Here is a 12451-nt window from a genome sequence, read left to right as displayed (position 1 = left end):
GTGTGTTGAAGACTTGGTCTACAACTGGTGAGGTTGTGTGTGTGTGTGTGCGTGCGCGCGCGCGCCTTCATTAGTGAATTTATCTACTGATTATAATCCTTACAGTTGATCTGTAAAATACAGATCTTTGAACCAGTCCTACTGCTGGTAAGGTAGGTGGGCACCACCACTCCCAGCTTCTGGTTTGTTTGTTCAAGGCCACGCCCCTACTGGGCAAACGCCCTACCACCTAGTTGTATCTCCAAGAAACAACAAACTCACAAAAATCTCACCAAACACAGAAGACTCTCAAGACGAACCAGAAACGCAAAGGACACGATCCTAGTTGCACAACTTTGGTAGGTTACAGACTAGAGTTAAGGGTGAGATCAGGGCAAGGTGGACAGGCCCAGATCGCAGGGGCAGGACTTCCACCCAGACCTGCCCAAGGGGCGGGCCCCAAGCACTCTCACCCGGGATTAGTGGACTCAGTCAGAGGCGTGGCCTCTGGGAGCCCGCCCAGAATGCGCGCGCAAGCCCTTGGCCCCACCCTGGTGTGCGATTGGCGAACGTGGACGCGGGGCCCAGCCTCGGGTTGTGCGGGTGCACGCTCAGGTCACGTACCTAGGTGCGACCTCGGCGCTGGGCGTCTGTACCATGGCGGTCTCTCTCCTGCTGCGGGGAGGACGAATCCGGGCGCTGAAGGTAAAAAGCGAACGGGAGAGACCTACCCGACCCTTAGCCTGGCCCTTAGCTGCACGCGTGGACTCGGTGCGGTAAGGAGGTCCCAGGGCCTGTGCTCACCTGACCCCAAGAGAAGTGGTTTCTCTGCAGGAGCGAAGCCGAGGCTCCTTGGCTGTTTAAAAAGCAAAACCTGACTTTCTCTGCAAAATCAGTGTTGGGGTTTGTTTGGGTTGGGTTCCGTGTTTGAAATCTAGGGCCCTGCGCTTGCTTGTCAAGAGCTGTCATTGAACCGGCCCCAAAGTAGGAAATGCTCAAAGCAAAATAAAATACAGATGACAGAGGGCCGCCGTCGTCAGATGAACACTATTTAGTTACTCCTTCAGGTATAACTTCCAGCGATTTTTTTTCCAAATTATAGTACACATCATTTGTACATATGCGGAGAATCATCAATATAAATAGAACTTTTCCGGTTCTTTTTGGGGCCTGGACATGAAGATCTAGCGCCATACCTTAGCGGTTGCCGGCGGAATTACAGTAAGATTCTTCTTACATTGTAACACTTCTGAAGCAATTATCTACATCGTATCTACTAGTAGATAGTGTTTCTGCAACTTTACTAAGTGTCGAGAGATAATTTTGCAAAAAGAAACATAGTATTTCGTAGAGGAACCAGATAATCAGAATAAACTTGCTGTCCTGTCTAGGATCCAGTAGTCTGAATTGGGCTGAGAACCAACTGGGCCTTGCATCCAGGATACTGGCATGAGGGTTACCGCTGGCCATCTAGGTGATGACTGAAGTCCAGAGACCAGCACTTCCCTCCCCCGTTCCTCCTTCCCCCATGCTAACACAGGTCTTGTCTAATGAGGCTTTGCAAGACATGTGACAGCCAGAGCTTTTCTCAGAAATCATGTCTCCTACCTACTTCCTACTGCCTGAACCCCAGGTTTCTGCAGAACACAGGACCAGGCTCCTTCTCCAAGATATCCTGAAGTTTTTTTTTTTTGTTGTTGTTGTTTTTTTGGTTCTTTTTTTCAGAGCTGGGGACCGAACCCAGGGCCTTGAGCTTCCTAGGCAAGCACTCTACCACTGAGCTAAATCCCCAACCCCCTGAAGTTTTGTATAACGAAGCTGGCAATGTCTTTATTTAATAAAAACTTTCCAAGTGTCTATCTTGGGAAATTTCTGCAGAGATTAGGGAAATAAGGATGTTTTTATTTACCCAGATGCTAACAGTGATTTTCCTGGAACTTGGGGTATATTTTTCTTGCAGCTTTTTGGGTACTTATCAGAATGTTCATAATTCCCATATGTGATGAACATTGTAATTGTGCTGCATGAATATTAATATATAACATTGTAATGGCTGTTATCAAGGTGAGTGTCTTTCCTTGTTGACTCCCCAGGCTGCCCTTCTCGAGGCAAAGGTGTTCCGAGGAGAACTGGCTTCTACAGTGCCCCTGTCCACAGAGTCCGAGAATAATAAAAAGGCGGCAGGACCAACTAGCAAGACGGAAAGTGTGTTCAAAGGTGAGATTTTTAAAGATGGTCTCAAGGGCAAAAAATGCAAAGTCAATAGCCTGAAATGAGTTGGACCAGCGACATAACCTAAGACTCCAAATCATAATTAAATGGGAGATTGAACCTCATCGGTGGTGGCAAAGGCTTTGGTTTGACCCTCTGTTAGCTCTAGTTGTGGGAGTAGTGCTTTTTAAATGGCCAACCCAACAGGGAGAGCAGAAGGGCTCTGGCATTTCCAAGCCCTCAGGAACACACGCTAGCATGAAATAGTGAGACACCCCCCCACACACACTTTCCCTTCCCTGGTTTCTAGTTTTCCATATGTTTTTCTTTTTTTAGGAGCTGGGGACCGAACCCAGGGCCTTGCACTCGCTAGGCAAGCGCTCTACCGCTGAGCTAAATCCCCAACCCCACGCTGTATATTTTAAATGCTTCTCTCCTGGGGATAATTTTATTTCCTATGCCTTGTACGTTTTTTAGGGTTCGTGTATTGGGTCCATTGAATTTAGTTTCTTTCTTTTTTTTTTTTTCCGGAGCTGGGGACCGAACCCAGGGCCTTGCACTTGCTAGGCAAGCGCTCTACCACTGAGCTAAATCCCCAACCCCTGAATTTAGTTTCTTAATTCATGGAGCCCTGATCTACCCTTGAACATGTGTGCAGAGCTGCCTCTTGGCAGATCTTCCGTCCTAACAGAGGACTGGGGAGTGGTAATTGAGTTCAGTTTGAGTTTCACTAAACTAGCATTTCCTCTGCTTGAGTGTGTGAAGCTACAGCGATTCCTTCGTTTTCTCCCCGTCTGGGTATCGACCATTGACAATGTTAAATGCTCGCACTGTTAGACAGTGCCTACCCACCCAGCCTTTCCTGCTCTACACACATACCTCTGTCAGCCCCACAGTAAAGGTGTCCTAGCCTGAATTCCAGAGGGATGTGATTCAGTTCTGCCTAAACCCGCCTGATTTTTCGAATACAGTTCTCTTTTCCTTTTGGATGCATCGAGAAACTGAAATCTTAAGCATGAGGACTCTTTAAAACAACAACAACAAAACATATAATCTCAGTACACTTAAGACATGCCTTCGGGGGCTGGACAGATGGCTCAGTGGTTAGAGCACTGACTGCTCTTCCAGAGGTCCTGAGTTCAATTCCCAGCAACCCCATGGTGGCTCACAGCCATCTGAAATGGGATCTGATGCCCTCTTCTGGTGTGTCTGAAGATAGCAACAGTGTATTCATATGTACATTAAATAAATAGATAAATAAATCGTTTAAAAAAAAGGTCTGCAACAAGAATGTCAGTTACGTTGTGTGCTGTATTGGCCTGGGCTTTAGTTTATTTTTGCATGCTGTGGATTGAACCCAGGGCTTTGCACAGCCTGGATTGCTTGTGACTGCTTACTGGTGAGTGACTTGGATTTCAATACTAACCGTGTCCTCTCCTCTGGTGGATTTTCAAGTTATGTCATAATCCTATCTTCTAGATATATGATTTTAGGTCACATGGATTTTAGGACCCAAGAGTCTTCTATGTAAGAGCAGGTGTCTGTGTGGATAGAAGGGATGTCATCCTGGGAAGGTTTGGGAAGGGAGTTGGCCTTAGATTCCCAGGGGACTCCTGGCCCTCCGCAGCCATCTGAGCGTACAGCTTTGCCACCTCCCTGGGTGCTCCAGGTTGAAGAAGCTGTGATGTGTGCATGTACACTCACGGACACGCTCATCCACTTTGTGACTGGCCGTGTACTTCAGGGTGGAATATGGTCTTCGGAAATAAATTCTCTTCTGTGCATATGACACTTGGATATTCTAATTTAAGATAAGTCCTGTGCAGAGAAAAAGAACTCGTGCTCACAAACAACCACAGGCGGGCCTGTGTTTTCCCTCGACATGCCGTGGATTAGAAACCATCGGAACCAGTGTAGCTTTGGGAGTTCCTGGGGCTCCCTGCATCTCTTAGTCCCCAGCCACTAGGAGTGGGTCAGGGCCCACCCTCGGGGGCAATGTTTTCTTCCCTACACTGGAGGCTCCCATCTCTTGGTACAAACTTCCTTCCTAAGGAAAGCTGTCACTACAGGTCACTCCCAGGATGCTCCCTCAGGCCCTTCTTGGAGATATGCCTGAGTTTTCTTTGCTGTTTGTTGAATCCAGTCACCAGGGCACATTGTATAGATCTGTAAGTTACTGGCTAAGCAATTTTCACATTACTTTCTGTCAGTTTGGTTTTGGTTTTTGGTTTGGTTTTTTTTTTTTTTTTTTTTTTTCCGGAGCTGGGGACCGAACCCAGGGGCCTTGCGCTTGCTAGGCAAGCGCTCTACCACTGAGCTAAATCCCCAACCCTGGTTTTGGGTTTTTTTCCTTCAGAGCTTTCCATGTAGTTCAGGTTGGTCTTGATTTGTTTGTTATTAAAAAGTACACTGTCGCTGTCTTCAGACACACCAGAAGAGGGCATCAGATCTCATTACAGATGACTGTGAGCCATCATGTGGTTGCTGGGAATTGAACTCAGGACCTCTGGAAGAGCAGTCAGTTCTCTTAACCACTGAGCCATCTCTCTAGCTGGAGAAACTCTTTTTTTTTTTTTTTTTAATTTTGCCCTTTCGTAAATGACCATGAAGTGTTAGATTTTTTTCTGTTAGAACTTACTCTGTTGGGCTTTTTTTGTTGTTGTTTCTGCAGTTTAACATCTGTTTGCAGTGATATGTGTGGTATTAAATTATTTCAGACTTTCGGGTTTTGCGAAACTCGTTTTCTTGGCTGAAGAAGTCCCCATGTGACCTGTGTGATTTTTTTTTTTTTTTTTTTTTTTGGACGTTTCTTCCTTTTTAGGACAACTTTACTTGAAAAGCTATTACCACTCTCTCCCTCCTACTGACTCTTCTCACAGGGATGTGCCAAGCAGACTCTTGTCTAGACCTCTGGTGGTGTTTTCCTCAGGAAGGTCAAACTGTGAACCTGTTAATATATTCAAGAAGTACCCAGATACTCAGAGTGGAGTTAGCGCCCCAAGAAACCCTGGGTTTGTAAAACCTGTGTAGTGTAGTCAACGGAAAATATCTTCGCTAGGGTTTACCTGTTGTAAATCTGAGCGAGGTCGTTTAAGAACGCTTATTGTGGGGCTGGAGAGATGGCTCAGCAGTTAAGAGCACTGACTGCTCTTCCAGAGGTCCTGAGTTCAAATCCCAGCAACCACATGGTGGCTCACAACCATCTGTAATGGGATCTGATGCCCTCTTCTGGTGCGTCTGAGGACAGCTACAGTGTATTCATATACATAAAAAAATAAATCTTGCTAACATACCACTTATTTAAAAAAAAAAAAAAAAAAAAAAGAACGCTTATCGTCTGGGAAGCACCATGTGGGAGAAACGGAGTCAGAGGGTGTCTCTTGTTGGTGAGAAATGCCCCTTCCCTGAAGGTTCCTCTCAGAGACTAGTCTACCCTGGCACATGGAAAGGTTCCTGGAACCTACTTCGTGTCAGTTACCTGGACAGCATTATGACATGACATGCTGGCGCACGATGCAATGTCTATGGCTTTGGGTTGTTCCTTGAATAACGAATGTTCCTCTTTGTGCCGTTTCCCAGATGTGGTGGGAGCAGAGGAGAGGGCCAAGCTCCTAGACACTCACACAGCAGCGGCACTGTCCAAAAGCTCCCCTCCACCCAGTTCTTACCCATCAGTGGAGAACACAGGTGGGGCTGTCGCAGGCCTGCCGCTCACAGACGAAGGGCTTCCGAAGCATTTGTCAAGAAAGACTTTGGTAGCGTTTCCTCAGAAAGTTACGCCTCCACCCCAAGCCTGGGCTTCTGACTCTGGGCGGCATGTCCAGAAAGTGACGAAAGATTCATCTTCGTCTTCCTCATCCAGTTCCTCAGATTCAGACTCTGATGGGGAGGAACGTGACTCTGACATTGGTCCCCGAGTGGCAAGCAAAAGCAAGGCAGGGTTTTCCAAACCTGAGGCCTCTCGTCCCTCGAAGAACGGAGCCCCTAAGATCACAGTTTTTGCAAAAGAGAAGGCCAAGGTGCAGAAGCCACACGCAGATGTCACCTACCCAGAGAAGCCCCTGCAGCCTAAGAAGAAAGGGACTTCCACCAAGCCTGTAGAAGATAGCAAAGAAACCAGGTCCAAGCTCATGACATCCAAGCCACAGTCCAGTGAGGTTTTGGAGCAAAAAATGAAGGAAAAACAGCATCAGGGAAAACGGAGACCAGACAAGACGGGAAAGGAAAGCACAGAGCCGTTTGAAGCTGAAGGAATTTTACCCGGCCACAGGAAAGCCAGAGTTTCTACACAGCCCACAACCGGAACACAAGAGGCCAGCGCTGAACTCCGGCCAGCCGCTGCCCCCGGGTGGGGAGCTAGACTGGAAGCCAAAGGGCCAGAGCTCGAATGGAAGACCGCTTCTCCCCTGGTCAGAAAAGAAAGCCTGGAGAAGCAGGTGCCAGAAGGGAGCTTCCAGGAGGAGGAGGAGACCTCAGGAGATCAGACACTAGGGAGGTATTCGAAGACAGTTCCTGTTGAGGAGAAAGATACCTTTGGAGAGAGAGCTGGACCACAACTGGAGGGGACGTTCCAGGCGCCAGCCGGCGAAGCCCCGCCCACTGATGCAGGCCCACCCCAGGAAGCCCCAGGCGACACACAGGGTACACCTTGCCTTGGTTCAGACTCCTCCTTGTCCCTAAAGAACCCTCTTGAGTTTCTGTGTGTTTAGAAAGGAGTATCTTTCTTTCTTTTTTTTTTTTTTTGGACACAGAGTCTCTCCTAGCACAGGCTGATTTCAAACTCGCCAGGCAGCTAACACTGGCGTTGCGATCTTGATCCCCCTGCCTCCGACTCCCAGGTGCTGGGATCTCTCGTGCAGCGCTTGGCCTCATTTAACTATTCCTTTGACGGCTTAACTTATGGAAACTATGATAGTCTAGCATCACCACACATAACCTTGGAGGGTATCCACACACGTAATTCATGAACTTGCTCACAGCAGAAATCCTGTGGCGCTCTCGTAGGTCAGGAGCAGCAGTCACACTCGGCAGTGATAGCCCTCAGTTAACCTGAACTATACGGGTGCCTTAGTGAACTGAAGCGAGTGTTAACGGGCAGGCAACCAGGGGTTGGGGATTTAGCTCAGTGGTAGAGCGCTTGCCTAGCAAGCGCAAGGCCCTGGGTTTGGTCCTCAGCTCCAAAAAAAAAAAAAAACCAGGCAGGCAACCACGGTCAGCATCTGAGGGCTTTTCCCAGCATAGTTGGCTGTATAATCTTCTACAGTGAGTTTCTAATGAGGGGCTTTTCAAGGGGGACAGTACTCCCATCATACTGAGTGGTCTTGCCCCTGGGTGACAACGCTCTGGGCAGCTCCCTGGGAAACAGGAATTCTTTGATTTTTTTTTTAGGGTTCCGCAGTTCCCGAGTCCACCTTAAGATGGCAGCATCGCTAACGAGGCCTCCTGCACCTGCGAGTCATTCCCGGCCCCGCCCCCTTCTCGCCTAATTTGCATCACCCCCTGTGCTAACTATCGCTCTTCCAGGTTGTTTACAGCATTTCTGTTTTCTTCCTTTCCCATTTCTCCTCCTTCACTAATACGCCAGGTACCAGTGCACGCCAGACTTCTAAGACCTCGGGACCTGCCTTTCCGACCCTGTTGCAGTTTTCAGACTTGGGATTTCTAGGTTGTCTCTCGGGAAACAACCAGGACACAGGGCTGCTGGTGTAACAACATGGAGTTTGGCTAGTGAGCAAAAAAAAAAAAAAAAAAAAGCATAGGGGTTGGGGATTTAGCTCAGCGGTAGAGCGCTTGCCTAGCGAGCGTTCGGTCCCCAACTCCGGAAAAAAAAAAAAAAACTAGTGAGCAAAGTCCCAGGCTCAGTTTCCAGTACTGCGGAAACAAAAACTTGCCTCTCCTCCAACCCCCAGCCTTCTTTGCTGGCAGCTGACGCTCACAAAGTGGTCCTTGCCCAAAGCTCCTTGCTTACAGTGGGCTGTTACTGAGTTTCTAACACCGCCCCCATCAGTTGTCACCTCCCCTGCGTGACTATGTAATCCGGGGACACTGAAGATCTTCGGCTGCCTGCTCTATATAACATCCTTTTGTTCTTCCTTCCTTCCTTTCTTGAAGTTAAACGAAGATTAACGGCTTTTGGATTTGGAATAGAGAAATATGTATTCAAGTTGTTGGGGTGTGTGTTTGTTTTTGTGCTGTGCAGTGTGAGTAGAAACTGTGTCAGCTACGGACATGATTCCTAGAGAGCTTGCCCACTGGCTACCGCCGCAGGCTTTGCTTTGTCTCCTGCTGCCTTTTGTGGCTTGAAAGAGCCCGCATCTTTTGCTTTCTTCCCAAGCTTTGAATTTTAAGATTATCGAGAACTTAGGTATATAGATTTAATTTTTCCCATTTAAGATAAAAGACAAAATTAAAGGGGGTCTTGGGGGGTTTTTGTTTGTTTTTGTCTATGATTTGGAAGATAACAATTTTCTTCAAAAAGTTAAAATGACAAAGCCACAAGCTCTTCCCGGGTCCCGGAGCTCATTGTCACCATTATTGTAACACTCGGGTGTTTCTCATGTCTGTGCATGGTTATTTCCATCACAGACAGAGGTCCAAAATCTGTGATTTCTCTCCTGTGTAATTTTACGTGACCTAGGAATGTATCCATAATTCTGGATCCTTCCAAATGCATGGTGTGAGCCCAGGGCTTAAAAATACACAAAGGAAGGGTAAGGTACTACTGCAATCCTGTATAACAAATGAAGCACCTGGGCTGGAGAGATGGCTCAGCGGTTAGAGCACTGACTGCTCTTCCAGAGGTCCTGAGTTCAAATCCCAGCAACCACATGGTGGCTCACAACCATCTGTAATGAAATCCGATGCCCTCTTCTGGTGTGTCTGAAGATAGCTACAGTGTACTCACATACATAAAATAAATTAATTAACAAATTACTCTTTAAAAAAAAAAAAAAAAAGTAGAGCGCTTGCCTAGCGAAAGCGCAAGGCCCTGGAGTTCAGTCCCCAGCTCCAAAAAAAAAAAAAAAAAAAAAAGCAGCTTGTCCTGTCCCTCTCGGAGATGTTAGACTCTGCCATTTTACTACCCCCAAAAAAAAAGCAGAGAGTCATCCATCTCCTGGCAGGCCTGTGCCGCAATCTTGGGGAAGGTTTCTGTGGCAGGGTTAGAGTTTTTACGGTGACAGCACTGCCTCCAAGTACTTTGCGATTACACTCAACTGGTAAGACGGAGCAGAAGCTTCAGCATAAGTTTTTCAGGTGTCTCTTTCACATTGCTCCAGAAGACACGGGGCTCTCAAGGTCTCCTGTGTTCTAGTTAGAGTGCTCACGCGTTATAAACTGGTGGCGTGGAGACCTCTGCTTCCTAAGCGCCCAGACAGATGTGCGTGTCTGACAGCTGTCCTCTCACTCTCCCCTACAGAGCCCACACTGGTTCCCGAGTCGAGTGACACCACCACCTACAAGAACCTGCAACATCATGACTACAACGAATTCACCTTCCTAGACCTGAACCTGGACCTCTCCAAGTTCAGGCTGCCACAGCCTTCTTCGGGACGAGAGTCGCCCCGGCACTGAACTCAACTCAGGGTAGACCCCCCCGTGTGGTCCCTTGAATTCTTGCCTGTGAGAATAAAAGTCAGAGTCACAAAGCCCAGTATGTGGTCATTTCCCTCTCACCCCCACCCCCCACCCCCGAGAATGAATTACTGACACCCCGGTTGTCCATCCGTGTGATTCCGCCAGCCTCCAGGGGGTCACAGTGAACCGTTCACAGATTCTGCCAGATGAGAATCTGTAGTTCCTTGAGACGACGGTAAACCACATCATCCCTAACAAGGCCTGAGGGACGTCGTCTGTTGGGGAACACACTTAGGAGCGGCTGTGTACCACATCCGTCTCTAATTGCCGGTCTACAGCCAGCCAGAGGGATCCATAAAATGAGAAAAACACAGTGCAGTTGGCCCACTCAACATTGTATGGTGGCCAGCAGCAGTTGCCGCTAGGTCTGAGCCCCAGCCAGAGTGAACCCGGGAAAGGCGTTACACTGATGTAAACGACTACATTACACAAAAGGTAGCGTGTGTGCTGCAGGATATTTGATCATACTGGACCCTGAGATTTACTGGGAAAACCTGTTTTCAGTTGCGGTGTGGCTCAGCCTTAACACACACCTTTAATCCAAGAGCTTTCTGCTTGAATATTGGAAGCCAGATTAATTAAAGTCAACCAAAGGTCAAGAGGTGGAACAAGCAACCAGCCAGCTGACAGGAAGCGAACATGGGACATGGGAGTGTTAAGCTGCTAGGAAGTGATTTAGCTCAGTGGTAGAGCGCTTGCCTAGCAAGTGCAAGACCCTGGGTTTGGTCCTCAGTTGGGGGGGGCACCATAGAGACTAAGAGGAAGTCTGGAAGATGGATAGAGAAACAGGAAGTTGAAAGGAGGGACATTCAGTTTGAAAAAGGTTTTTTTTGGGGGGGGGTTGGGGCATGGCTTCTGGGACAGAGGAAGAAGGTCAGCTGGGTGCTTTCTCTGAGTTAGTGGGTTTTCACCTCGGCGTCTGGCTCCTGATCTTTATTGGTAAATCGAATGATGGAGATTTTGTTTAAAAAACATGTGGAGAGGGCTGGAGAGATGGCTCAGTGGTTAGAGCACTGACTGCTCTTCCAGAGGTCCTGAGTTCAATTCCCAGCAACCACCTGGTGGCTCACAACCATCTGTAAAGAGATCCGATGCCCTCTTCTGGTGTGTCTGAAGACAGCTACGGTGTACTTATATAGAATAAATGAATAAATCTTTAAAAAAAAAAAAAACATGTGGAGAGAAAAATGGGGTTAGGAGGCACACTGATTTTTAACTACTACATTAAACATAAAATTAAGCATGTGTGCATTACACTGATTTTAACTGTAACCGTGCCCATTCTGGCCTCAACTCAACCCTCCCGCTCTGCTCCCTATATCTGGGATCCAGGCACGTGCTACCACGTTCTCCAGGATTGACTGTGTGCCCTTGAGAACTGCAGAGCCTCTGGTGGCCACAGCAAACTCTGAGCTTCTGTAACTCCATGTTGGCCGAGAAACACATCACTCGCCGACATCGGGGACAGGGAGCGCTGTCATTGCAGACCCTGGTTCTCAGCACTAAGCACAGTGTGGTGACATTGACAGCCGAGAGCAGCTCTTCCCGGGTTCGATTTCCAGCAACCAAATGGTTGCTCACAGCTGTCTGTAACTCCAGTTCCAGAGGATCTGACACCCTCACACAGACATACATGCAGGCAAAACGCCAATGGACATGAAATTTTTAAAAAAATTAAAAAAGATGAACAGCTTCTCAAACCCCAGGCAGGCCTGCTCACACGCACGTGTGTGTGTGTGTGTGTGTGTGTGTGTGTGTGTGTGTGTGTGTGTGTGTGTGTGTCTTGGGGGCTGTGAAACCTTGGGTGGAGAGGAATAAATAAATCACATCTGTCTCTATATCTATGTGTGTGTGCACGCACACACATACATGTGCACATATAGCACACATGTGGAGATCAGAGGAAAGCCTACAGGAATTGATTTTCTCCTTCCACAATGTGGCTTCAGGGGACAGAACTCAGGTCACCAGGCTTGGCAGCTCCTGCCCTCTGAGCTGTCATTCTAGCCCCAAGAGTAGGTGCATTCCGATCTGAACAGGAAATAAGCGACTTGAACCATTCTTGCCTTGGAAATGGTCCCTCTGGGCTATCTCAGCCTTCTTGGCAGCTGCCTCACTGCCCTGAATGGGCTGAAGGACAATGACAAGCAGCCTCAGGCTGAGTCACAGCGGGTGCTCCCTGGGTTTTCCATCTGGTGGTGATACAGCAGGCACCCTCAGAGTCAGTTGTTTGTTTGTTTGTTTGTTTTTTTGGGGGGTCTGTTGTTTTCTGTGCTCTCTGAAAGACTGCCACCAGAGCATTCTGGAGGCTTAAATTCCTTTGTCACCACACTAGGATGGCTTTCCAGATTCTGACCCAAGTCACATATGATGATGAGTTTTACTGCTTTGCTTTGATTATGGTTCCTATTTTTCTGTCACCGGTGCCCTGGTATCTTTTCTAGGTGTTGCTCCCTCGTACTTGGTGCAGACCCCACGAATTGGAGCAGGTTGTATACAAAGTCACCTTAGCCCTTAAAGACAGCACGAACCTGATGGGCAATGGTGGCCCACGCCTTGAGTCCCAGCACTCAAGAGACAGAGGCAGGGGTGTCTCTGAGTTCGGAGGCTAGCCTGGTCTACAGAG

The 12451-nt window shown here is 48.0% G+C and overlaps 1 protein-coding gene across 2 annotated transcripts; it reads left to right on the top strand.

Annotated features, from left to right (window-relative positions):
* The first annotated feature begins 532 nt into the window (after window positions 1–532).
* On the top strand, window positions 533–9841 carry Ndufv3 (NADH:ubiquinone oxidoreductase subunit V3). Of its 2 annotated transcripts, XM_032888723.1 has the most exons (4): window positions 533–684; window positions 2073–2196; window positions 5770–6831; window positions 9608–9841. In XM_032888723.1, exons 1-4 carry the CDS (start codon window positions 637–639, stop codon window positions 9760–9762), a joined length of 1389 nt encoding a protein of 462 aa, XP_032744614.1. In that variant the 5' UTR covers window positions 533–636; the 3' UTR covers window positions 9763–9841. The 2 variants fall into 2 exon arrangements, with proteins under 2 accessions (XP_032744614.1, XP_032744615.1); XM_032888724.1 differs by lacking the exon at window positions 5770–6831 and having other exon boundaries at window positions 551–684; window positions 9608–9839.
* Window positions 9842–12451: the final 2610 nt, after the last annotated feature.

Source organism: Rattus rattus, chromosome 18, assembly GCF_011064425.1.
Source record: "Rattus rattus isolate New Zealand chromosome 18, Rrattus_CSIRO_v1, whole genome shotgun sequence".
NCBI lineage: Eukaryota > Metazoa > Chordata > Mammalia > Rodentia > Muridae > Rattus > Rattus rattus.
Note: the sequence above shows the minus strand (reverse complement) of the source record. Positions and strands in the feature narration are given on the sequence as shown.

What these genes read in the sequence shown, in the direction of transcription:
- Ndufv3 (XM_032888723.1), top strand. Translation starts at nt 637, where the DNA reads ATGGCGGTCTCTCTCCTGCTGCGGGGAGGACGAATCCGGGCGCTGAAG. An exon ending in GACGAATCCGGGCGCTGAAG is followed by an intron (nt 685 to 2,072) that starts GTAAAAAGCGAA and finishes TTGACTCCCCAG; the next exon opens with GCTGCCCTTCTCGAGGCAAA. An exon ending in GACGGAAAGTGTGTTCAAAG is followed by an intron (nt 2,197 to 5,769) that starts GTGAGATTTTTA and finishes GCCGTTTCCCAG; the next exon opens with ATGTGGTGGGAGCAGAGGAG.